Source organism: Mercenaria mercenaria, chromosome 1 (genome assembly GCF_021730395.1).
Source record: "Mercenaria mercenaria strain notata chromosome 1, MADL_Memer_1, whole genome shotgun sequence".
Taxonomy (NCBI): Eukaryota; Metazoa; Mollusca; class Bivalvia; order Venerida; family Veneridae; genus Mercenaria; species Mercenaria mercenaria.
Window position 1 is genome coordinate 19,606,477 of NC_069361.1, and position 24,575 is coordinate 19,631,051.

The 24,575-nt window shown below is 35.8% G+C and overlaps 1 protein-coding gene across 3 annotated transcripts in view; it reads left to right on the forward strand.

The window, feature by feature from the left end:
• LOC123544708 (RNA polymerase II-associated protein 1-like) overlaps positions 1-24,575 on the forward strand; it is a 50,429-nt gene that overhangs the window by 23,284 nt on the left and 2,570 nt on the right. For all 3 annotated transcript variants that reach the window (XM_045330776.2, XM_045330781.2, XM_053541399.1), the window contains exons 15-30: positions 110-179; positions 1,971-2,074; positions 2,531-2,586; positions 3,732-3,833; positions 4,558-4,716; positions 6,329-6,476; positions 7,640-7,711; positions 9,770-9,879; positions 10,545-10,749; positions 11,211-11,375; positions 12,041-12,177; positions 12,919-13,119; positions 13,981-14,106; positions 17,755-17,912; positions 20,524-20,656; positions 20,892-21,057. In XM_045330776.2, the coding sequence (XP_045186711.2) occupies positions 110-179; positions 1,971-2,074; positions 2,531-2,586; positions 3,732-3,833; positions 4,558-4,716; positions 6,329-6,476; positions 7,640-7,711; positions 9,770-9,879; positions 10,545-10,749; positions 11,211-11,375; positions 12,041-12,177; positions 12,919-13,119; positions 13,981-14,106; positions 17,755-17,912; positions 20,524-20,656; positions 20,892-21,057 (2,112 nt within the window). The remainder of the gene's footprint in view (positions 1-109; positions 180-1,970; positions 2,075-2,530; positions 2,587-3,731; positions 3,834-4,557; positions 4,717-6,328; positions 6,477-7,639; positions 7,712-9,769; positions 9,880-10,544; positions 10,750-11,210; positions 11,376-12,040; positions 12,178-12,918; positions 13,120-13,980; positions 14,107-17,754; positions 17,913-20,523; positions 20,657-20,891; positions 21,058-24,575) is intronic.

A 24,575-nucleotide genomic window follows, 5' to 3' on the forward strand; every position in this document is an offset into this window, starting at 1 on the left:
ATGGGATTCCTCTTAATGTTTTTGATGACCGTATTTTATAAAATTCTGCATAATATTATGAAAGAGCAGTGATTTTAAATAGAGTAAAGGATTTCTGTTTTAATTCCAGGTTTTCAATTACAAAGGACTGTTAGAACTAGTTATTAAAGAGTTTCTGCCAATCACATGGGACATGAAAGGTACATTTGCCCTTGGTTCCTGCTGATTAATTTAGTTAAATGCTTAGCTTGATATTAAATACTTAAACTTCTTTTTCCAATTTCTTTTTATGCCCCCGAAGGGAGGCATATTAGTTTTCAACTATCTGTCCGTTAGTTTGTTCGTTAGTTCGTTTGTTCGTCACAGCGTTAACTTTTTGCATGAAGGCACTTTACTCGCGAACCACTGCACTCAGGACCTTCAAACTTTACCTGCTGATAGTACTTATTGAGTAAACGATCCCTACTGACTTTGGGGTCACCACGTCAAAGGTCAAGGTCACGGGGGCCAGTGTTAACTTTTTGCATGAAGGCACTTTACTTGCGAACCACTGCACCCAGGACCTTCAAACTTCACATGCTGATAGTACTTATTGAGTACACGACCCTTACTGACTTTTGGATCACCACGTCAAAGGTCAAGGTCACAGGGGCCAATGTTAACTTTTTGCATGAAGGCACTTTACTCACGAACCACTGCACCCAGGACCTTCAAACTTCACATGCTGATATAGTACTTATTGAGTACACGACCCCTATTGACTTTGGGGTCACCAGGTCAAGGTCACCAGGTCAAAGGTCAAGGCGCTGCGGGGGCATTTGTCACCATTAGTGACAGCTCTTGTTGAACATAAGACAATACTATTTATATTGTGCATAACTATATAGACCTCCAAGGGGATTATAGGAACTTTTGAATATTTGATTAGTTTTTAATCCATCTTCAAAACAAGATTTTGAAAAGAGTAATGTCCATATCCTTAGGACGGCCAACACATATTTATGCAATCTCGCAAGGCATATATATGTTTTTGACAACAGAGAAAATGACGTCACTCGTCCTTCAGCTATTCCCAGAAGTAAATAAAATGAAAGTAGAAATGCTAAAGTTGAAAACAAAAGCCGCATTTCGATTCGTAGATAGTCAGGGGTCACCCCGTCTAAATGTATGTGCGTGGACTTCTTTTTTTTTTTTTTTTTTTTTTTTTTTTTTTTGCTATTGGGGAGCCAATTTTCAGCACTTTATTACGAATCGAAATTACCTGGGCTTTAGTACAGCATGTCAGCTTTTAATCTATGAAAAAATATTTGAGCTCTGGATAAACAGAAATCCCACAGGGGTCCGTAACGGACCAAGGGTACATTGATAATTTTGGAACTTCATCAAATCGCTCAAAATGTCATTTTTGATGTTGTCTGAGAGTGTCAGTATATGCCTCAGATGTAAGATATAACCGTATTTGAGAGCTGCAGACCTAGACATTTCAGAAATATTTTCAAAATAAGTTTCGTGTAATAAATGTTGTTTCTACGGAAGCGTGAAAGGGCCATCAGACGCTAATACGTTTTAGTGCGTTAAGGCTGCGGAAAGGATATTAAAGTTTGGAACCATAAATTAGTTAGGATTAAAACAGCATACATATGTAAAATCGTTACCAAATTCAGTAAAGAAGTTTTTGAAGTTTACTTTTCCAAACTTTATTTTGATTGTGAAATTTACAGTTTTTCCCATATAATTAAAATGGTTCAAGCTATAGCTCAACATTGCTTGCATGAGCAATGATGATGCAAGTAAGTTCCTATTACCTCCCCTGAAGTGTGGAGGATATACTTTTACATATAATAAAAACATTGTCCTCGAAAAAAGTAGTGCACAAAGATTTCAGCAATGATACCTATAATAGGTTGTAGGCTTATTCATGCTAATAGTGCATATAATTACAATAAATGAAAAACCAACACTTCAACAACAATTGTGTGTATTTTACACAGGTGTACAAGAACCAGTGAGCAATGTGTATGGGGTACCACTGAAGGAGGCAATGAGGCTGATCTGTACACTGTGTCAGGCAGGGAAAAATATGGCAACTGTGCTGGTAACACCTGCTTTTACATTGTCCTCATCACCATTTGGATATTGAGTCTTAGCTTTGCTGCAATATAACTCTGTCATTATGTCTTTTGCGTTTAGCAAAAACTGCATCTCATACAAGCTTATTTAACGTTGGTAGGCGGCAAAAATCCCTGTCTCGAATGAATGGAACGAGTCATTTCCAGTCTAGCCTGGGGAAAGTGTCATATTTAAATCTTAAGCATCTTATCTAGACTGATACTGCTGTCAACAGTACCAGTTCAAGTGGTCACCTAGTACTGAACATTAGTCAGGATGTACATCACAGCTGTGACTCTAATTTAGGTCACTTGCATTGTAGTCTAACCTTCTGTACACTGCGCCGTTGACTCTGAAATGACTATGTTCAAATACTCAGTGCTTGTATTATGATTTTTCTGTATATTTTACCCTAAAGTTTTCATCATTCTGTATTTTGCAGTTGTCAAGATTCCAGATAGAAGAGAGGCTGCAGAGGTTTCTGTTGACAGATACAAAGTAAGTAAAAGTCAGCACTGCTTATATCAATTCTGTATTAAGCAGGTATTTGTTTACAGCTAATAATCTGACATACCAGTAAATAACAGCATTAGGTGGCAGCAAGTACTGTTCCATCCTTCCATGGAGCATTCAAATAGCTCTAGTTTTTTAGCTCGACTATTCGAAGAATAAGTAGAGCTATCCTACTCACCATGGTGTCGGCGTCCGCGTCGGCATCCGCGTCCGTGTCACACCCTGGTTAAGTTTTTCGTACCAGTCCACATTTTGACAAAGTCTTTTGAGATAAAGCTATGAAACTTTCAACACTTGTTTACCATCACCATGCCCAGTTGTAGGCAAGAGTACATAACTCCATTAAGCATTTTGGCTGAATTATGGCCCCTTCTGACTTAGAAATCTTGGTTAAGTTTTTCGTACCAGTTTATATTTTGTGTAAAGTGTTTGACATATGGCTTTGAAACTTTTATATCTTGTTCAGTATTATAGTCTCTATCAATAGGCAAGAGTACATAACTCTGTCATCTTTTTTGGCTGAATTATGGCCCGTTTTGAACTTGGAAATTGGTTTTGTTTTCATATATGTCCATGTTTTGTCAAGACTATTTGACATACGGCTTTTAAACTTTAAACACTTGTTTATCATTATGATTTCCATCTGTAGGCAAGAGTACATAACTCTGACAACTATTTTGGCTGAATTATGGCCCTTTTTGGACTTTGAAATTTTTGTCAAAACTATTTGAACTGTGGCTTTGAAACTTTTAACACTAGTTTATCAACATGATTTCCATCTGTAGGCAAGTGTACATAACTCTGTCAACTATTTTGACTGAATTATGACCCTTTTTGGACTTGGAAATTAGTTAAATTTTTCATACAAGTCCATATTTTGCCTAACATATAACTTAACGTATTTGCCATCATGGTCACACATTGCCATTTAGTGCAAGACTAATCGAAATCCACAAATACAGGAACATTTTTTGTTTAATCCATTTTTTTCTTTTGTCTGAAAATCTATGGAAATATTTTGACCCCATTCTTCAATCAATTCTTTGAATAGTCGAGCGCGCTGTCATCCGACAGCTCTTATTTTTAAACACTACTGCATACATTTTTTTAATGTACATGTTTTATTACAGAAGTTCAGGATTACCAGGACCAGAAGCCCATGGTCTACAGATGGAATGTCTAAATACATGGAAGGTTTGTCTGACATATGGACTGGCTGATGGTATTTACATGTAAGATCTCTGTTGTTCTATCTATATAGATATTTAAGGGAATTGCTCTTTGTGTTCAGTTGATAAACCATCAAAGTCTTGTTTTGTTGTTGGTTTTACAATAGACTGTGACTATTTCATTTAAACCTCTAGGTGTCCAAATTGTTAAGGATGTTGCCAGTCACCTTTTCAGGATTCATAACCCTGTCTGGGATTGGAAATTATTTCATGTGAAGGGGCTATGAAGCTAGCTTTGAAAGGCTGGTGTCTTAACAGATGTCTCACTGTGCCCGAAACATTGTCAAGAGGGGCCCCATTGGTCTTCCATCACCTTTAAAACTTGAACATCACCACATGATGTAAACTATGTGGGTGTCTTAAAACCTACATTAACATATAAACATATAGTCTAGTAGCCTTATGCTCAACCTTAGCTTATTAAGCCAGTTTAGATATGCTGACTTTACTAGCCTTTTACCATTCAGAGACAGTGTAATGCATGTATATTTACTTTCAACGTTACTGATATTTTCAGTTCAGTACATGTATATGTGCAACTTTTTATCATGTGAAAGGTGTATGCTAGAGTTTCTGTATCCCAATAACAGAATTTCTTCAAACTTTGGATATTAAGGATATTCATCTAACAAACAAAAATATGCAATAAAAGTCATAGGTCACTGCTATTGAAAAAGAGTTATCTGCTGTTATCATTTTGATTGTAGACATGTTTACTTTCTTTCAGTGAGTACTATTCTCTGATAATAGAACAGTTTAGGCATTATGATGGTGTCTTAGATCGACCTAGAGAAGATCAAGACAGAGTTGCTGCTCTTGTATCCTGTCTAGAGACAGCGGTATGTGTCGCTACTTCCCAGAGAAAAACACAAACTTTTAAACACAGGTAAGAGGGTTTTAAATTTTGGCATTGTTAACAAATGTTACCTTTGTTTACATTGAAAGATAACTGAATTCACACCAGATCAGGATATTTCTCTGAATATGGTGTAACTGACTGAGACGTATTAAGATAACCATTTGCAGCTGAAATAAAGTTTATCTTGAAGTGACTTTGAAATTAGGAGTATGCATATATATTTTCCTCATCACATATGTGTGACATTCAATTTTGTGTCTCATTATAAGGTAGAATTTGTTCAGAATTCATATTATGATCACTTATGGTGAGAATATTATACATGTACATAAAACATCTAGTTTTGAAAAGGCTATGGCGCTTTGCTATTTGTTAAAAATGTTAATGGAGTTTTCTTTTTGGGAGCACCCCTGTCCAGACTTAGTTTAGATAGGAATGAAAGAAACGCAAAAATATATAAAGATAAAAGATGTATTAAGAAAGTGACATTTTTAGCTCAACTATTCGAAGAATTAGTAGAGCTGTCCTACTCACCAAGGCGTTGGCGTCAGCGTCTAAGTTTTTCATACCAGTCCACATTTTGACAAAGTCGTTTGAGATAAAGCTTTGAAACTTTCAACATTTGTGTACTATCACCGTGTCCAGTTTTAGGCAAGAGTACGTAACTCCATCAAGGATTTTGGCTGAGTTATGGCCCCTTTAATTAGAAATCTTGGTTAAGTTTTTCGTACCAGTTAACATTTTGTGTAAAGTGTTAGACATATGGCTTTGAAACTTTTATCACTTGTTTATTATAACATTCTCTATCTGTAGGCAAGAGTACATAGCTCTGTCAACTATTTTGGCTGAATTATGGCCCATTTTGGACATGGAAATTGGTACAATTTTTGTATAAGTCCATGTTTTGTCAAAATGATTTGACATATGGCTTTGAAAGTTTGAACAATTGTTTATCATCATGATTTCTATCTGTAGGCAAGAGTACATAACTCTGTCAAGGATTTTGGCAGAATTATGGCCCTTTTTGGACTTGGTAATTGATTCAGTTTTCATACAAGTCAACATTTTGTCGAAACTATTTGACATGTGGCTTTGAAACTTTTAACACTTGTTTATAACCATTATTCCCATCTGTAGGCAAGAGTACATAACTCTTTCAACTATTTCAACTGAATTATGGCCCTTTTTGGACTTGGAAATCAATTAAGTTCTTCATACCAGTTCATATTTTGCCTTACCTGTTTGTCATATGGCTTTGAAACTTTGACCACTTGTTTACCATTATAGTCTACATACCTAGGACAAGGACTTTAGCTCAGTTATGGCCCTTTTTTGACATAGAAATGAGTTAAGTTTTGCATACCATTCGATATTTTGTCTTTAAACTGTTTGATATATGAGTTTGAAACTTTGAACACTTGCTTACCATCATGGTCACACATTTCCATATAGTGCAAGACTTATCCAAATCCACAAATGCAAGTACATTGTCTTTTGTCTTTTATCTGAAAATCTCTGGTAATATTTTGACCCTATAATTCTATCAATGCTTTGAAGTCTAGCGTGCTGTCAACAGACAGCTCTTGTTTTAGTTTAAATATCAGCTTAACATTGCATTACTAGAAACTTCCTTTTGTAGTCAAGATGGAGATAGTAGAGAAGTTGAAATGTCAGAGGATGTTGCCATGGCAACTATAAATTGGACACATGTTGCAGATCTCATCCAGCCTATCAGAATCATGCTACGATCTATGCTCAGTGACCTGGCAAACAGTTTTCAGATTAAGGTAACACAATTTCTGAAATGTTTTACTGCAAAATGGTGACTATTTCAGCAGTGTTATTTCACAATTTGAATGACCAAAACCATATCCATGTTCTTAAGAATTCAAGATTGTAGCTGGTTATACTGTTGAGGTGATGCTGTTTAGTTATGTCTCCTCCCCACTGGGTTTTTGCCCTGTCTGTTCGCCAAACTTCATTTCGGATCAACAACAGTTACTGGAGATTCATTTGACCTAGAACCTTCAAACTTCATAGGGTGATAGGGCTCGCGGAGTAAATGACCTCTATTATACTTGTGGTCACTCAGTCAAAGGTGAAGGTCACATGGACCCGAACATGGAAAACTGTTTCCGATCCATAACTTGAGAACCACTTGACCCAGAACGTTGAAACTTTATGGGATGATTTGACATGCCAAGTAGATGATCTCTATTGAATTTCAGTCACTAAGCCAACCATCAGTGTGTCTTTGACTTTTGCTCCTGTCCCCTATTGACTTTTTGCCTATTACTACTATGCTTTTGGGGAGACATGTGAGACATGTGCTTTTCTACAAAATCATCTTCTAGTTCTCATTCAAGTGTTTCTTTGAATGAAGAATGTTACACAATATTCACTACTTCAAAGGTCTTTCTTTAATTTTTTCCATTGATTTACAAGAGCAACTTATTTCCAGTGGAGCCGTTAGCAGACCTTATTACCTCTTTAGTACCTTGTCTTAGGAGAAACTGCTTGAAAGAGTACAACTTTAAGTGAATCCCCCAGCAGTGAACTCTAGTCAGGATACCAGTGTGACTGAGAATAGTCCAACCTGCTGACCACTGTGTCACTGTATCCCTTTTTAAATTAAAATTATAGTTATACATACACAGCTGAAACTCAGTATCTTGATTCTAAGAAATTGAGCTTTTTTTTTTACTTCGAGATAACCAAAGTTTGACTTTAAATGATATTCTGTACACAATGTTTCAGGATGGGACTTAAAAATATCTACAAGATAGCCGGAATTTTGAGATAAGCAAGTTCGAGATACCAAGTTTTAGCTGTACTAAATGTAATACTACTTTTGCTCAAATGTAGTTCTTGTTACTTTTTATGAAAAGAATCAATGGGTATTACATGTATACATGTTTGTTTGAATGGTGCTGAATGGTTCTCATTACAGAAACAAAGTCTACAGGTACCAATAGCCTGCCTGAATTTCATCACAACATACTATGTACACTGTCAAACACAGGTAACATGTACTGTTCTATAACTGTTTTTTTTTCTAACGAATGGTTTGCATTTGTAAAACTTAGTGAAACAATACATTTTCATATTGAATGCAAGTTAAGACACAGATAAAAACTGTTAACCAGTAAAAAAATCTTGAAAAATATTCGAAATCATCAAAATTTGAATGCTGTATGCACTTACTTTGTATACATTTTAGTTACCAGTCATTTTTTACACCAGGATGTAATAAAAAGGTATGGAGTCCTAGAATTGTTTTATTTCTTACACCAAGAAAAGTGAGGACAGAATGAGAGAATATAGATAGTATGGAATATGTTTAGACTTCAATTCTGGTGAAAAGGACCATGGTTGCTCTGTCTGCACCCAATATTTTTTTTCCATCTGAGCACATGACCGAATGTATCTCTGTATAGTACAAATAAGCTATTAGTACTGGACATTTAAAAAGGGATTGTTAGGTAGACAGCTAATGTCAGCTGAACTTGGTAATGCAGCTGCCTATGATTTTTAGCTTGACTATTCAAAGAATAGTAGAGCTATTGGACTCACCCATGTGTCGGCGTCAGCGTCTGCGTCCGCGTTCGCGTTCCGATTTGGTTAAGGTTTTGTATGTAAGCTGATATCTCAGTAACCACTTGTGGGAATGGATTGAAACTTCACACACTTATTCACTGTGATAAACTGACCTACATTGCAAAGGTTCCATAACTCTGTTTTGCTTTTTTACAAAATTATGCCCCTTTTTCGACTTAGAAATTCTTGGTTAAGGTTTTGTATGTAAGCTGGTATCTCAGTAACCACTTGTGGGAATGGATTGAAACTTCACACACTTATTCACTGTGATAAACTGACCTACATTGCAAAGGTTCCATAACTCTATTTTGCTTTTTTACAAAATTATGCCCCTTTTTGTCTTGGAAATTGTTGGTTATGGTTTTGTATGTAAGCTTGTATCTCAGTTACCACTTGTGGGAATGGATTGAAACTTCACACACTTATTCACTGTGATAAACTGACCTACATTGCAAAGGTTCCATAACTCTATTTTGCCTTTTTTATAAAATTATGCCCCTTTTTCGACTTAGAAATTCTTGGTTAAGGTTTTGTATGTAAGCTGGTATCTCAGTACCCACTAATGGGAATGGATTGAAACTTCACACACTTGTTCACTGTCATGATCTGACATGCACTGTGTAGGTCCCATAACTCTACTTTGCATTTTTTTCAAAATTATGCCCCTTTTTCGACTTAGCAGTTTTTGGTTAAGTTTTTGTATGTGAGCTGGTATTTCAGTATTCACCTATGGGAAAGGATTGAACTTCACGCACTTGTTCACTTTATGAGCTGATAAGCACTGTGAAGGTTCCATAACCCTTTTTCCCATTTTTACAAAATTATGCCCCTTTTTCGACTTCCATATTAATTCAGTTGACAAGGCTGTTGAATAGTCGAGCGTTGCTGTCCTCCGACAGCTCTTGTTAATTTTAGAACATGCTTTAACCTAGGTGCAATGAAAGAAATTTGACATTTGGAGTTCAGCTGAAACAAACATGTTTACCATCAGGATCTTTATGTTTCTTAGTTAGTACATGGTCTCATGCTGCTCCAGGCATAGCTTGTGAATTGCTTACTTGTTTGTGCAATTAAGTACCCAAAACAACACATAGTAAAATGAAAATAAAGTGCATTAGTGGAAACAATTATTTAAGTCTCATTCCCCCTTTACATGCAAAAAGAGCAACTTCGATGAAATAACCACCAGCTTGTGAAAGCACAATAAAAAAGTTTTTGCAAAATTCACACCTGTAGGTGTTTATAAGACTTGTTAATTTATGGTCCTCCAGTCACAGTCTACTTGATTTTTTTTTTCTATTTTCTATCTATTATCATTACTTTTATTCATTAGCTCGACCATACAAAGTGTATTGAGAGCTATCCTACTCAACCTGATGTCAGCGTTGGTGTCGCATCCACACTCTGGTTAAAGTTTTGATTTTACAGTATGCATGCAGTATTCCTAAATATGAGTAACAGTATCATTATTTTATTTCTGTAGTTACATGGAGCAGATATAGTGAACAGTTTACAAGAAATGGAGCAGATTTACACAGATTGTATCCAGCACTGGAACTCTATAGGATTTTCTTCAATATTATCTCTACTGAGGTACATTGGATATTCTCACAATATTGTATAGGGAACAGACACTGGACCATGAGTCTCATATCTGTCATAGTACAATGCTTTAGTTTATTGATCATATTTTTATGCATTTTATTTATCTTCTTGAGTTTTACTTAGCATAAAAGATGTGCATTTAAAAATGGAAAAGATTTTATCGATAAATAACTGCCTGGCATAATTTTGTATATGCTACAGGGTGTACTAAAATCAGTATGTCTAGCTGTGCAAGTAATCCATAGACACATGAACAAGTCTCGGACATTTAAATAATTTTTAGTATCAAGAATCAAACATACATAAGATATTTTTAAAGATTATGTTTTAAGTCTGTAGTTAAATATCTGTCTGTCTATCAATCCATCTATCCATTTTGCTCAGCCCTCAGGTATTATAAGTAGCTGCCTGTTAGTGCGAGAAAAAGTTAAAAATAGTTGACAAGAGTAAGCTAGAAGTCAGGCTGCATAACAACATAAGGCTATTCCATATCATCACCATATAAGAAGAAAGAAGACTTAATTTGAAGAGTTTTTATCTAAACTTGTTATACTGTTGATGAGATTATGGATAATGTTGTTGTCCTATATTTAAATTCTTTATCAATCCCTCTTTGCTTATCCTGAAGGAGGTATTTGTATATGATTCTTCAGCATGAAGTCCAACTTCCTACAATGCAAGGAAAAATGTTTTGAAGAGTGCAGTTGTCTACCTGAATGTGGTAACTCTTCAATGCAGGAAGATCAGTTTGTGCCAGTTGTGAGTTCTCAGTCACCATGTGGATTTTTGACAGCTTGGTATAGAATGGTTTACAGTTTCTCAAAGGTACATAGAGGGCTACAGTCTGCAAAACAGCAGGTAAGGAAGAGATAAACATTGTATTAACCTTTCTGAAAAAGTTATGACTTTTTCATTTACATGTTCTCACCTTAGTGGAAAAAGTGAATACAAAGCTTGACCTTCAGAGATTTTACCAAAAAAAAAAAAAATATAAAAAATACATGGATACAGGAAAATGATCTAGTTTTTCATTTTTATGGCTCTTTGAAAAAAAATGAAATTCTTCTCCACTGAATCTGCAGGCTAGGCTGGTTTTCAAAATATTTTTGATTAAAAGTTTCTTAATATACCTATTTAAACTGTGAACTCTGGTGAATGATATATCATGTCCCTCTAGTTTGAAACTGATATCTATAACTCAACAATATATAACTATATATTCAACAATACATAAATTTCCTCCATGAAATAGGTAAATTTTAAGCTTGTCCTTTTTAAATAAAGAAAAACAAGAAAATAAAATATTCACATGTTTACAGTCTGCAGGCGAAGCTTCCCTTGTATCACCGCTGGTTGTGTTACAGTCTCCTGATTTATGGTCATATCTACGCAAGGTTGCCAAGGGAACATCACATCATCAGAACTGTTTCACAAGATTGGAAACACTCCTCCTTTACTTTGTTGTAAAGTTGGCAACTATAATGGTATACTTTTACTTAATTAACATTAGATGTTTAATTAGATTGTGTTTTTTTTCAATTGCAGTGAAAAGTTTTAATTTCTTGTACATGTATATGGCGATAGATTCACTTTTCACATGTTTGTTTGTATTTATGTCTCTATTAAACATTGTATGCAAGTAGCTTGCAGAGTGTGCAAAAAGGTTAATTTGAAGAATAAAAGCTTAGGATACAAAATGAATGAATTTTAGTGCCACAGGAAAACAGTGTTATGTAGAAACTCAGTGGATAGTTTGGAAGTATTTTGTGTAGAAGTTATGTTTGAGAGGTTGCTTCATTCAGTGGTAAACTAGAAATGCAAATATCTACCTCTGAACGGAGTTGTTTGTCCTTTAGAGATCATGACTGTGTTTACTAAAATCCTATATGGTCTTTTAGAGGTCATCACTATGTTTACCAACCTTCTTTATGGTCTTTTAGAAGACTGTGTTTACCAAATTTCTGTATGGTCTGCAAGAGGTCTTGAGTGTTTTTACTAAACTCCTGTTTTGTTTTTAGGTAAACAAAAACAGTTTATTTCTATGTTTGTTGACTTTCATTAAATCTCCTGCTGTTAAACTTGATCTCAATGACAAAATCATTTCATGTTTGTTAACTTCAAATAGATCTGCATTATTTTGTTTTAACAGTCATCAGCAGACAATGGTGTGGACATGACAGTGGTTCATCAAGTATCTCTGAGGTTACTTACATCTATACAGTATGGAGATGAATATCTTATACATGACCTACTTTCTACACTCATTTTCAGTCCAGTATACTTCAGGTGAGCTTTCAATACTCAGTTATCAAATCAGTTTAGCATATAGTGATTGAACTGTCAGTTTGTCCATCCTTATGAACCAGACTGCCTCCAGCCCACATTATTGACAAGATTTAGTTCATACTCACACTCAACAATCCTTGTGGCAATACCTACAAAATCTATGTATAAATAACCTTGACCTTCTGAAAAGAAAATCTGATTGATGTGTATTCGGTTTGTTTATTTGTCAGGATTTAGTGCAATTTTTTCAACATGACAGTTATTTGATGGTGGTCAGTTAACATAACCAGTGTTCCTGAATACTGTACTGGAAAAGGCAGTTGTTCAACTGAAGAAAATTGCCTGAAATAATTCATTCCCTGCCTCAGATACTTGTCAGTTACTTGTGAATAAGTAAGTTACTGTACACTGGTTAGGTTGAATGACAATTGATTTTATACCCATACCAAACAAGTCACATCCTTGTAGTACAGTAAAAGTAATATCTAATAAAGTATTGCAATTTTTATGCTCCCTTTGAAAAAAAGGTATATTGTTTTGTTCATTGTCTGTAGGTCTATTTGTCTGTACGGTCCATCCTCTGTTCATCCGCTGTCTGACTGTCTAATGCTTGGACCTACAGTGGTTTAACTAAATAGGATGACTGATTGTCACAGCATTCAAAATTACATACAGTGTTATGGGAAACTAGTTATCATGGGGAGCATATGTGTTTTACAAACAGCTCTTGTTTTCCTCTAGGTTGGAGTCTACTGAAGCAACGACAGTCAAACTAGGGGAGATGACTCTGTCTGCGCCTATACATCTCCATACAGCTACTGCTGAACAGATTGCAGTTGTGTCAGAGCAGTTACTGAATGAGGCACAACAAAATCTCAACAGTATTAGGGCCTGTTATCTAGCAGCATTCAGCCATAGTGAGCAACAGGTCATGGCTTCAAGGTAATTATATGGGATATAAGAAATAGAATCACTTTTATTACCGGAATTGTTCACTGTGAAATTAAGGACCAGTTAAAAAAGTAATCTAAACTAACATTATGAATATAAAAATCTTGAAAAGTTCTCTTATTGTCATTAAAACCTCAAAACCTCCATCTGACTGAATGGATTTTGAAAAAGATGTCTGTTTTTTTCAGACTTCATAATTATTGTAATTCTTTTTAGTCGTATTTAGTTACAAAAGTATTTATGTCTATCTTTATGGAGATTACAAGTAAACTAGAGGGAAACACCTTGAAACATATTTAATACTTTAATAAAGACCTGACATTGTTCAGAAAAGTTCTACTGAACATCTGGATAGCACAATATTGTGCAATATTATTGAACATGTTATTTTATTTAACTTACTGAAGAATTTATTAAAGACAGCCAAGCCAGTATAAAATGCAACCTGTGAGCAGAGAATGAATGGCTCTAAAGACCACATGCTTATTTTTTATTTAAAAATTTTCATTGCATTTCCATCTCTGAAAAAAGTTTGCCTATATCATGTATATGTAAATACCACTTTTTGTTGCTGAAAGGTGGTCTTTACAAACAAGTGTGACTCCATTTGACAAATGACCTTTAATTGTTTATATGATGATAGAAGAGATAGTGACACTTATTTTCTGAGCTGAAGTGCATGTTGTGATTTCTGGTCCTTTTAGTGTCAATTCAATGATAATGTTTGATAATAGATTTCTTCTGAAGTCAGTGCTAGGAGGAGTAAAGGTAGTCGCACATTTCATTACCTCTTATGAACAGACTTGTTCAACCTGATGTTATTGACAATCACCGTATGCTTTGACCTTGCAGGAGTCATTATGTAGGTGACACAGTGGCTACAGATGGTTGTTTCACCTCTAACATAGGAGAGTCAGTGATGCCAAAGGACTGGATGTTTCTTCCTCTTATAGAACTCTATAATAAATACAGCACAGTGTAAGTATACATCTCAGTTGAATTTCATATTCCAAACATTCAGTCTTTGCTCAGCATATAGTTACCTAAGAGCTTGAAAAATGAGCTGATGCTTTTGCTTTTCAATTTTTGGTTTTATATGAAACTAAATACATGTTGTAAACTAGTTCCAGTTTCATCATCATTGGTTAGAAGTCAAGGTCATGATATCTACCAGATCATAAAGAGGTTGAGATTTCAACACCTAAAATGGGAGCATACAAATATCTAAAAGTTATATGTGATTTAATTCTCCAGATAAGTGCTGGGTATGCACTTCTGGCTGAGCTGGCTGTGTTTATATCTTATTACGGAAAGATTGTGCATACTCATATTCTCATAATCTGATTCCATATTTATTTATACTTTACTTTTATGGTAAAATATCTTTTCTTCAGTTCAATTTTTATAGGTAGATTGTATTAAGAGTGTATCTGTAAATCGGATTTGTTTCCAAACCAAACACAAAATTAAAATTGCCAGAAGCATTTTTTTACTTATTATAACACAATTATATCTCCCACCACACAGTGGTGTGAGAGACATATTGATTTACTCCTGTCTGTGTGTCTGTCACAAAGCTTGTCTGCACTCTCATGTCAAACATTTTTCATCCGATCTTCAGCAAACTTGAACAAAATGTGTTTGACCAAGTTTGATGGCTAGCCAAATCTGCTTAGGCTTTTTTGAATTATGGCCCTTGAATTACTGATTGAAACCACTCATCTAAACCATCCAGACCTCCAAGACATTACTGATAGGAACCACTCATCGAAACCATCCAGACCTCCAAGACATTACTGATAGGAACCATTCACCCAAACCATCCAGACCTCCAAGACATTACTGATAGGAACCATTCACCCAAACCATCCAGACCTCCAAGACATTACTGATAGGAACCATTCACCCAAACCATCCAGACCTCCAAGACATTACTGATAGGAACCATTCACCCAAACCATCCAGACCTCCAAGACATTACTGATAGGAACCATTCACCCAAACCATTCAGACCTCCAAGACATTACTGATAGGAACCACTCATTCATACCATCCAGACCTCAAAGACATTACTGATAGGAACCACTCATCCAAACCATCCAGACCTCCAAGACATTACTGATAGGAACCACTCATCCAAACCATCCAGACCTCCAAGACATTACTGATAGGAACCACTCATTCATACCATCCAGACCTCCAAGACATTACTGATAGGAACCACTCATCCAAACCATCCAGACCTCCAAGACATTACTGATAGGAACCACTCATCCAAACCATCCAGACCTCCAAGACATTACTGATAGGAACCACTCATCCAAACCATCCAGACCTCCAAGACATTACTGATAGGAACCACTCATTCATACCATCCAGACCTCCAAGACATTACTGATAGGAACCACTCATTCATACCATCCAGACCTCAAAGACATTACTGATAGGAACCACTCATCCAAACCATCCAGACCTCCAAGACATTACTGATAGGAACCACTCACCCAAACCATTCAGACCTCCAAGACATTACTGATAGGAACCATTCACCCAAACCATCCAGACCTCCAAGACATTACTGATAGGAACCATTCACCCAAACCATTCAGACCTCCAAGACATTACTGATAGGAACCATTCACCCAAACCACCCAAACCACTTGGATTGGGAAGTTGTGGGAGACATGCACTTTTCTCAAAGTTCTAGTTTGCTATCTGTTTGCATTGCATGTAGAGTTATAATGATGATAATAATAATAATCATTATAATAATAATTATAATAATAATAATAATAATAACGACTTTATTTATAGTGGATAACATATTTGGTAGTGATGGGCAAATCGGTTAGATTTGCCAACCGATTAATCGGCATAATCGGACAACCCAACCGATTCGATTAATCGGATATAATCGGATAATCGGTTACTCTAGTTGCATATCTGTAAGTTCACCTCACAGTGTATGTTTTATGTCAATACTTCAGAAATGAACCTCACAGATATCAAATACCCTATTTCTTTTGTACCCTTTCATAAATGTGAGTAAGTTAACAGCATAAAAGTAAAATATTTGTAACGATAGTAAACTTCAAATCAGGTACTCGTCTTAATTTCACCAAGGACTTATCCAGTGACATTATGCTATTAAATTAAAATTATACAAAATCAAAAATTGAAAATACTTTTGGTAATATGCTTGCGTAAGTCGTACGTCATGCTATGCATACTGCCATACTAATGTCAAGAGATTAGGTTGATGGTTTTCCCAGCTTGATATTGTAAAAGCCACATATCTTCCAAAATCTGGGTGATCACTGATGACATCAATTTCTTTCGACACTTTGAGGAAGCCATTTTTACGTAGAGTAGTTTCCCTTGGCGTAATTGCCCCAAAGAACCGTAAATACCAGAAAGAAAAAAGTCAGAAACAGCTTAATTATCCGTTTATGGTGCCAAGTAATTAATCGGTCAGGGAAAAGTGAAATCGGCGATCGCGCGCATGAATGCTACGCCGACGATTATCGAATTGTCGCCGATTGTCGGCACATCACTAATATTTGGTTAACCCAATTTTCAATAGGGTCCACATGACCCTTGACTTAGTTTAAAATATGTACAAAGGACCTAAATGTTTGTGTCACACATACATTTGTATTTCAAAAAGTATCATAGGAATATTATTCAGCACATGAAGTAAGATATCCTGAACAGTTTATTAACAAATAATGTCAAAATGGATCTTTGTAATATTTGGATGTCAAAACTGGCTGGATCTACCATCAGAAAATTTGTTAAGGATAAATTTAAAACTAATTGAGATATGAACTTCCCATTATAACCCTCAATGTTACCATGATCTATAATATCAACTGTATTGTCTTATGTTAGAAGAGAAAACAAGGAAAAAACTTTGTTACGGGAAAGGTGGATTAAACAATAGGGATATCTGTAAGTTCAATCTGTAAAATTAAACAAAGAAACAAACAGCCACATCATGTATGCTAATTCTTCAAATGCTATAAATCAAAGGATTACCCAGTTTCTAAGTTTAAGGTATCAAGGGGAGCAACTCTGTATATTGGTAAGCTCCATATATGTAAATATGCAGAAAATCAGTTTCTGCTAAACTGTCTTTTTATCATCAAAAATGGAATCAGTAAGTGCTTTTATACAGATATGACTGAAGATTTCAGAAGTTTGAATTTTGATACCTCAGGAGCTGATTAAACAAAATGTACTAAATGAGAAATACCCACACACTTCACAATCTGAACCTCTGATGGCATAACAGGTGTTGCCTATCATTAACTGGTGTTGTAATCTATGTTTGTTTTGATAAGTTTTCAGGGTTAATAAAAATATCTTTTCCAGGGCAAATGAAGTGAAGGATTCAGACTGTTTCTTGCAAAAATGTTAAGATGAAATAGCATTATTGATTAGGTTTTTTTTACACACCCCAGGTTTCTAGTTTCTTCAGAATTGCACATGTACAGTAGTTCAGTCTTACATTTATAGTTAGAAATACATGTTAAGATATGCCTGTTTTGAGTAAAAAAAATAGAAGCAGTGTCATTTTACAAGTTTGTTTGAGCCGCTTATCTGTAGATAAAATTTGTATTGCAGTGGTGCAGAAGTCCAGAACATTTTGTCAAGCTCTCAGTTGGACTCTGTCCGTAATGTTTTACGCTGGATATACCTGATGGAGTCCTGTCGGACATATTTGTTAGAGGGTGTTTCAGTCACACTGAAGCTGTCTAGAATCATGTGTGCATTTCTTACAGGTCTGTTCACAACTTTGTTTGTTTCACTCATGTTTGAGGCAATTTTTCAGAAGTACTCTGGTTATTCAAATCTATATTCACATTAATTGTTTGTATATTGTGTTTGAAAGGGAAAATTGAGCAAGTTTAAGTGTGCCTTCCTTTTTAGCTCATCTGATTTTTGGAAAAAAAAATGATGAGTTATTGTCATCACTTGATCGGTGTCGGCATCGGTGTCGGCGTTGCCTGGTTAAGTTTTATGTTTAGGTCAGCTTTTCTCCTAAACTATCAAAGGTATTGCTTTGAAACTTGGAACACATGTTCGCCATCAATAGCTGACCCTGTACAGCAAGAAACATTACTGTGTCCTGCTTTTTGCAAGAATTATGGCCCCTTTTGGACTTAGAAAATATCAGATTTCTTGGTTAAGTTTTATGTTTAGGTCAACTTTTCTCCTAAACTATTCACAAGCTATTGCTTTGAAACTTGCAACAGTTGTTCACCATCATAAGCTGACTCTGTACATCAAGAAACTTAACTCCATCCTGCTTTTGCAAGAATTATGGCCCTTTTTGGACTTAGAAAATCATGGGTAGGACAATTTTTCTATTATACAAAAAAAAAATCAGATGAGCGTCAGCACCCGCAAGGCGGTGCTCTTGTTAAATTATATAATATTATTCTATGTTCTTTCATTCGATACCAGTACTCACTCATTCTCCATAAGGTAACTTACATGAAATAGAGGTGGTGGCAGACTGTCTGCTTATTCCTATAATTTCCCATTCCTACATTTCTAAAAACATTTTAGATTTCCTCTGTTTGGAGCAATTTTCCTACATATTTGGATATTTAAGGTTATCATCATGTGGACATGGCATATAATCTTGATTTTTAGCTCACCAGTCACAAAGTGACAAGGTGAGCTTTTGTGATCTCGCGTCGTCTGTCCGTCCGTGCTTGCATCCGTAAACTTTTGCTTGTGACCACTCTAGAGGTCACATTTTTCATGGGATCTTTATGAAAATTGGTCAGAATGTTCACCTTGATGATATCTAGGTCAAGTTCGAAACTGGGTCATGTGCCGTCAAAAACTAGGTCAGTAGGTCTAAAAATAGAAAAACCTTGTTACCTCCCAAGAGGCCATTTTTTTCAATGGATCTTCATGAAAATTGGTCAGAATGTTTTGAGCTCGAAACTGGGTCATGTGCCGTCCAAAACTAGGTCAGTAGGTCTAAGAATAGAAAATCCTTGTGACTTCTCTAGCCATATTTTTCATGGGATCAGTATGAAAGTTGGTCTGAATCTTCATCTTGATGATATCTAGGTCAAGTTCGAAACTGGGTCACATGCAGTCAAAAACTAGGCCAGTAGGTATAAAAATAGAAAATCCTTGTGACCTCCCTAGAGGCCATACTTTTCATGAGATCTTCATGAAAATTGGTTAGAATGTTCATCTTGTTGATGTCTAGGTCAAGTTCGAAACTGGGTCACATGCCTTCAAAAACTAGGTCATTAGGTCAAATAATAGAAAAACCTTGTGACCTCTCTAGATGCCATATTTTTCAATGGATCTTCATGAAAATTGGTAAGAATTTTTATCTTGATGATATCTAGGTCAAGTTCAAAACTGGGTCACATGAGCTCAAAAACTAGGACACTATGTCAAATAATAGAAAAAATGGCATCATACTCAGTTCAAAACTTGGTCATGTGGGGACAGGTGAGCGATTCAGGACCATCATGGTCCTCTTGTTTCTGGCTGTCTTGAGACATGCAGATTTTTCAATTTCTAAAACAGTGTTTCTTTTCAAATACCTGTAAAATTATGTCTTGTGTTACCTTTAAATGTGAAAGCAATTTGAATGCACTTCGAAGTTGAAATGTGTTTACTTGAAGTGATAAATATATTCTTAACAAAAAGTGAGCTATGGTCTCCAACAAAATTTCTATAAAGATACACTGGTAATCCTCCTGTATTTTGAGAGAGAAAAAAAACACACACACCTATACTTTCTATATTTTGTGTGAAGTTTCTGTCAAGTTTTTATGGAGAACAATTTGCCTTTTATCAGTGTCAAAAGTTTTTATTTTTTAATTTGAATGATAGCCACTCAAGTGCTTTGAAAAAGGATTGATGTATTAGTATTTATTGAAACATATGTTTTGATTTGTACATATCAAGTTTATATTCTACATTATTATATTGAACACGATACAAAAATGCCAGTGACTTTCATGTATTATGGTACACAAAAATTGGATATGAAGCTTAACACGATATATGATAGCACATAATACATGCGCACACAGAAAGCACATGTTGCTCAAACAATGTACCCAAAATTAAACTACTGCTATAATGATCTAACAACTGTAACTCTTAATAGTTCACAAAAGCAATAAGGAAATGTGAAGACAAACTAGAGTATAATTTATTAATATGCGGACATAATACTGCCACCTGTATTGTCAGCAGTAATCATAAAGAAAACATCATATATCATTGTTTTATTATCTTAAAAAGAACAGAACTTAAACATGGATGTGAATTAATCTCTTCAATTAATTGAAAATTTCTTCTTGATTTAAACAATTTAACTGAACTGTTATCTTGTGAAATTATTTACAGGCAATGACATGTTCCTGGATCGTACAGTACACTGTTTTCTAGCTGGGCTACTGAGGGTGTACACCAAACCAGCTATCTTGAACAAAATGGACTTCTCAGAGCATATCCCAGGGTTACCATCTTTCTATGACTTGTAAGTACTATTATTCATTTAGTCATACTTTTGACAAAAAAAAACCCTACTATTTTAAATGCTTATAAAACGTGAGTGTATCAAAATAATGAAAATGATCACCAGAATATAAGTGAAATATTTTATTAGCAGTATTTGAATATACAATAGAAGCATGCTTCAATATTGACAGTATTGCCCTAATGTAAATAAATCTCAATAGTCGTCTTTCTATTTGAATGTGTATGATTTTCAGATACGTATCATTACTGCTGCAGTACGAGGCTGTATCATTTGGTGATTCTTTGTTTGCCTGTTATATCCTGATAGCCCTGCAACAGAGACATAGTGTGCTATATAGGAAGGCTATCTGGACAGAATATGCTGGAATATTGAGGACATTGGCTCTCCCACTCAATGAGGTAAATTAATTCTTATTTATCCCCCCGCCAAAGGCGAAGGGGATATTAGAAATGCTCTCCGTCCGTGCGTGCGTGCGTGCATCCGCAACGATCTTTGTCCGGAGCATAACTCCAAAAGTACTGGAGGGATTTTCTTCAAACTTCATACACTGATAGAACACATTGGGAGGAAGTGCAGTGTGCAAGAACAATAACTCTACCTTGCCTATTTTTTGAGTTATTCCCCTTTATCTAATTTTCTTAAACAATTTTGTCCGGAGCATAACTCCAAAAGTACTGGAGGGATTTTCTTCAAACTTCATACGCTGATAGAACACATTGGGAGGAAGTGCAGTGTGCAAGAACAATAACTCTACCTTGCCTATTTTTTGAGTTATTCCCCTTTATCTTTTTTCTTAAAAAATTTTGTCCGGAGCATAACTCCAAAAGTACTGGAGGGATTTTCTTCAAACTTCATACACTGATAGAACACATTGGGAGGAAGTGCAGTGTGCAAGAACAATAACTCTACCTTGCCTATTTTTTGAGTTATTCCCCTTTATCATATTTTTAGCCCACCATCATCAGATGGTGGGCTATTCAAATCACTCTGCGTCCGTGGTCCGTCGTCCTTCCGTCCGTTCTTCCGTCCGTTAACAATTTCTCGTTATCGCATCTCCTCAGAAACTACCAGTGGGATTTTGACCAAACTTTGTCAGAATGATGTATTGGTACCCTAGTTGTGTCCCCCTGAAAATCAGACTGGTTCAACAACATTTTAGTAAGTTATGGCCCTTTGTTTATTTCTATAATTTACATAGATTTATATAGGGAAAAACTTTGAAAATCTTCTTGTCCAAAACCAAAGAGCCTAGGGCTTTGATATTTGGTATGAAGCATCATCTAGTGGTCCTCTACCAAGATGATTCAAATTATTTCCCTGGGGTCTAATATGGCCCCGCTCCGGGGGTCACATGGTTTATATAGACTTATATAGGGAAAAACTTTGAAAAACCTCTTGTCCAAAACCACAGGGCTTAGGGCTTTGATATTTTGTATGTGGCATCATCTAGTTGTTTTCTACTTAGATTGTTCAAATTATCCCCCTAGGGTCAAAAATGGCCCCGCCCCGGGGGTCACATGGTTTACATAGACTTATATAGGGAAAAACTTTGAAAATCTTCTTGTCCAAACCACAAAGCCTAGAGCTTTGATATTTGTAATGTAGCATCATCTAGTGGTTCTCTACCAAGTTTGTTAAAATTATCCCCCTAGGGTCAAATATGGCCCCGCCCTGGGGGTCACATGGTTCATATAGACTTATATAGGGAAAAGCTTTTAAAAACTTCTTGTCAATAACCAACAATATTCAAATTTGGACCACATGTATGGTTTTGAAAGGCAAGATGAACCTTGACATAAGTTGACCTTGATTTTGACATAGTGACCTACTTTCACATTTCTGTAGCTACAACCTTCAAATTTGGACCACTTGCATAGTTTTGTGCACTGAAAAAACTTTGACCTTGACATTGACCTAGTGACCTACTTTCACATTTTTGAAGATACAGGCTTCAAATTTGGACCACATGCATAGTTTCGTGTTCCGAAATGAAATTTGACCTTGATTTTGACCCAGTGACCTACTTTCACATTTCTCAAGCTACAGCCTTCAAATTTGGACCAATGCATGATTTTATGTACCGAAACAAACTTTGACCTTTACATTGACCAAGTGACCTACTTTCACATTTTTGAAGGTACAGGCTTCAAATTTGGACCACATGCATAGTTCTGTACTGCGAAATAAAATTTGACCTTGATTTTGACCTAGTGACCTACTTCCACATTTCTCAAGCTACAGCCTTCAAATTTGGACCACATGCATGGTTTTGTGTACGGAAACAAACTTTGATCATTACATTGACCTATTGACCTACTTTCACATTTTTGAATATACAGGCTTCAAATTTGGACCACATGCATAGTTTTGTATTCCGAAATAAAATTGACCTTGATTTTGACCTACTTTCACATTTCTCAAGCTACAGCTTTCGAATGTGGACCACATGCACAGTGTTGTGTACGGAAATGAAATTTGACCTTGAGCTAGTCAATAAGACTTGAAATTAGGAACACTCAAAAATGGCACATTGGTGGGCGCCAAGATCACTCTGTGATCTCGTTTTAAAAAAAAAATTGTCCGGAGCATTTCTTCTTCATGCATAGAGGGATTTTGATATAACTTGGCACAAATGTTCACCACCCAAGACAGAATGTCATGCGCAAGATCCAGGTCCCTAGGTCTAAGGTCAAGGTCACACTGAGAGGCCAAAGGTCAGATACAAGAATGACATTGTCCGAAGCATTTTTTCTTCATGCATGGAGGAATTTTGATGTAACTTGGCACAATTATACACCATCATGAGACGAAGTGTCATGCGCAGTTCCCTTCTTTAGAATTACCTCCCTTTGTTGTTACTTTAAATAGCTTTTATTGTAACTTTTTCATTACTAGTCGTAGGGAAAAATCAAGACAACTTTTCTGTAGTACAACATGCATGCTACATCCAATTTTGAGGTGTATTTTGACCAATCTCTACCTGGTAAAGATTTTTTTTGTGGACTTGCAATTTTTTTTTTTTTTTTTTTTTTAAGATTAACTCCCCTTAGTTGTTACTATAAATAACTTATATTGTAACATTTTTATAATTGACCGTAGGGAAAAAACAAGACCACTTTTCTGTGGTACAACATGGATGTTACTTTCCAATTTTACGTGTATTTTAAGATATCTCTACCTGGTAAGGAGTTTTTTGTGGACTTAGAAAAACAAAAGACTTACAATGATTACTAAACAACCACAAAATAAAAATTCCATTTGCAAATACAGCTGCTAGAGTAAAGAAATTTGCTGTGACGGGCATATATTGTGACATTCTGGCACTCGTGTTCCCTGTTAGCTTTCCATTCCTTCTTTTTACAGTAGCCGTATAGAAAAACATCATAGCTATACTGTTCATGAAAATTAATATTTAGCAGTAAACCACCTCACCACTGACTTATTCTTTCTTTCACATCTTTAAAACCCCTGATGCGGACCACAACTAAATGGTTCTTCAAAGCTTTCCCCAAAACATACTTTCAGACACTAACTTGCCAGGAACATTAGCCTTCAATTATAATATGCCTGGCGGGGGGATTGGCCATGTCTAACATGGCTCTTGTTATCATTTGAGCCGCGCCATGAGAAAATCAACATAGTGCATTTGCGACCAGCATGGATCCAGACCAGCCTGCACATCCGTGCAGCCTGGTCAGGATTCATACTGTTCGCTTTTTCAAAAGCCTAACTGTTAGCGAAAGCATGAATCCTGACCAGCCTGTGCAGATGCGCAGGCTGGTCTGGATCCATGCTGGTCGCAAACGCACTATGTTGGTTTTTTCATGGTGCAGCTCATTTGATTTTAGGGTAGTTGTAGTTATACATCAGCATTTGGCTGCTATGGTGGTTTAGGTTGCTTACATAGAATAACTTG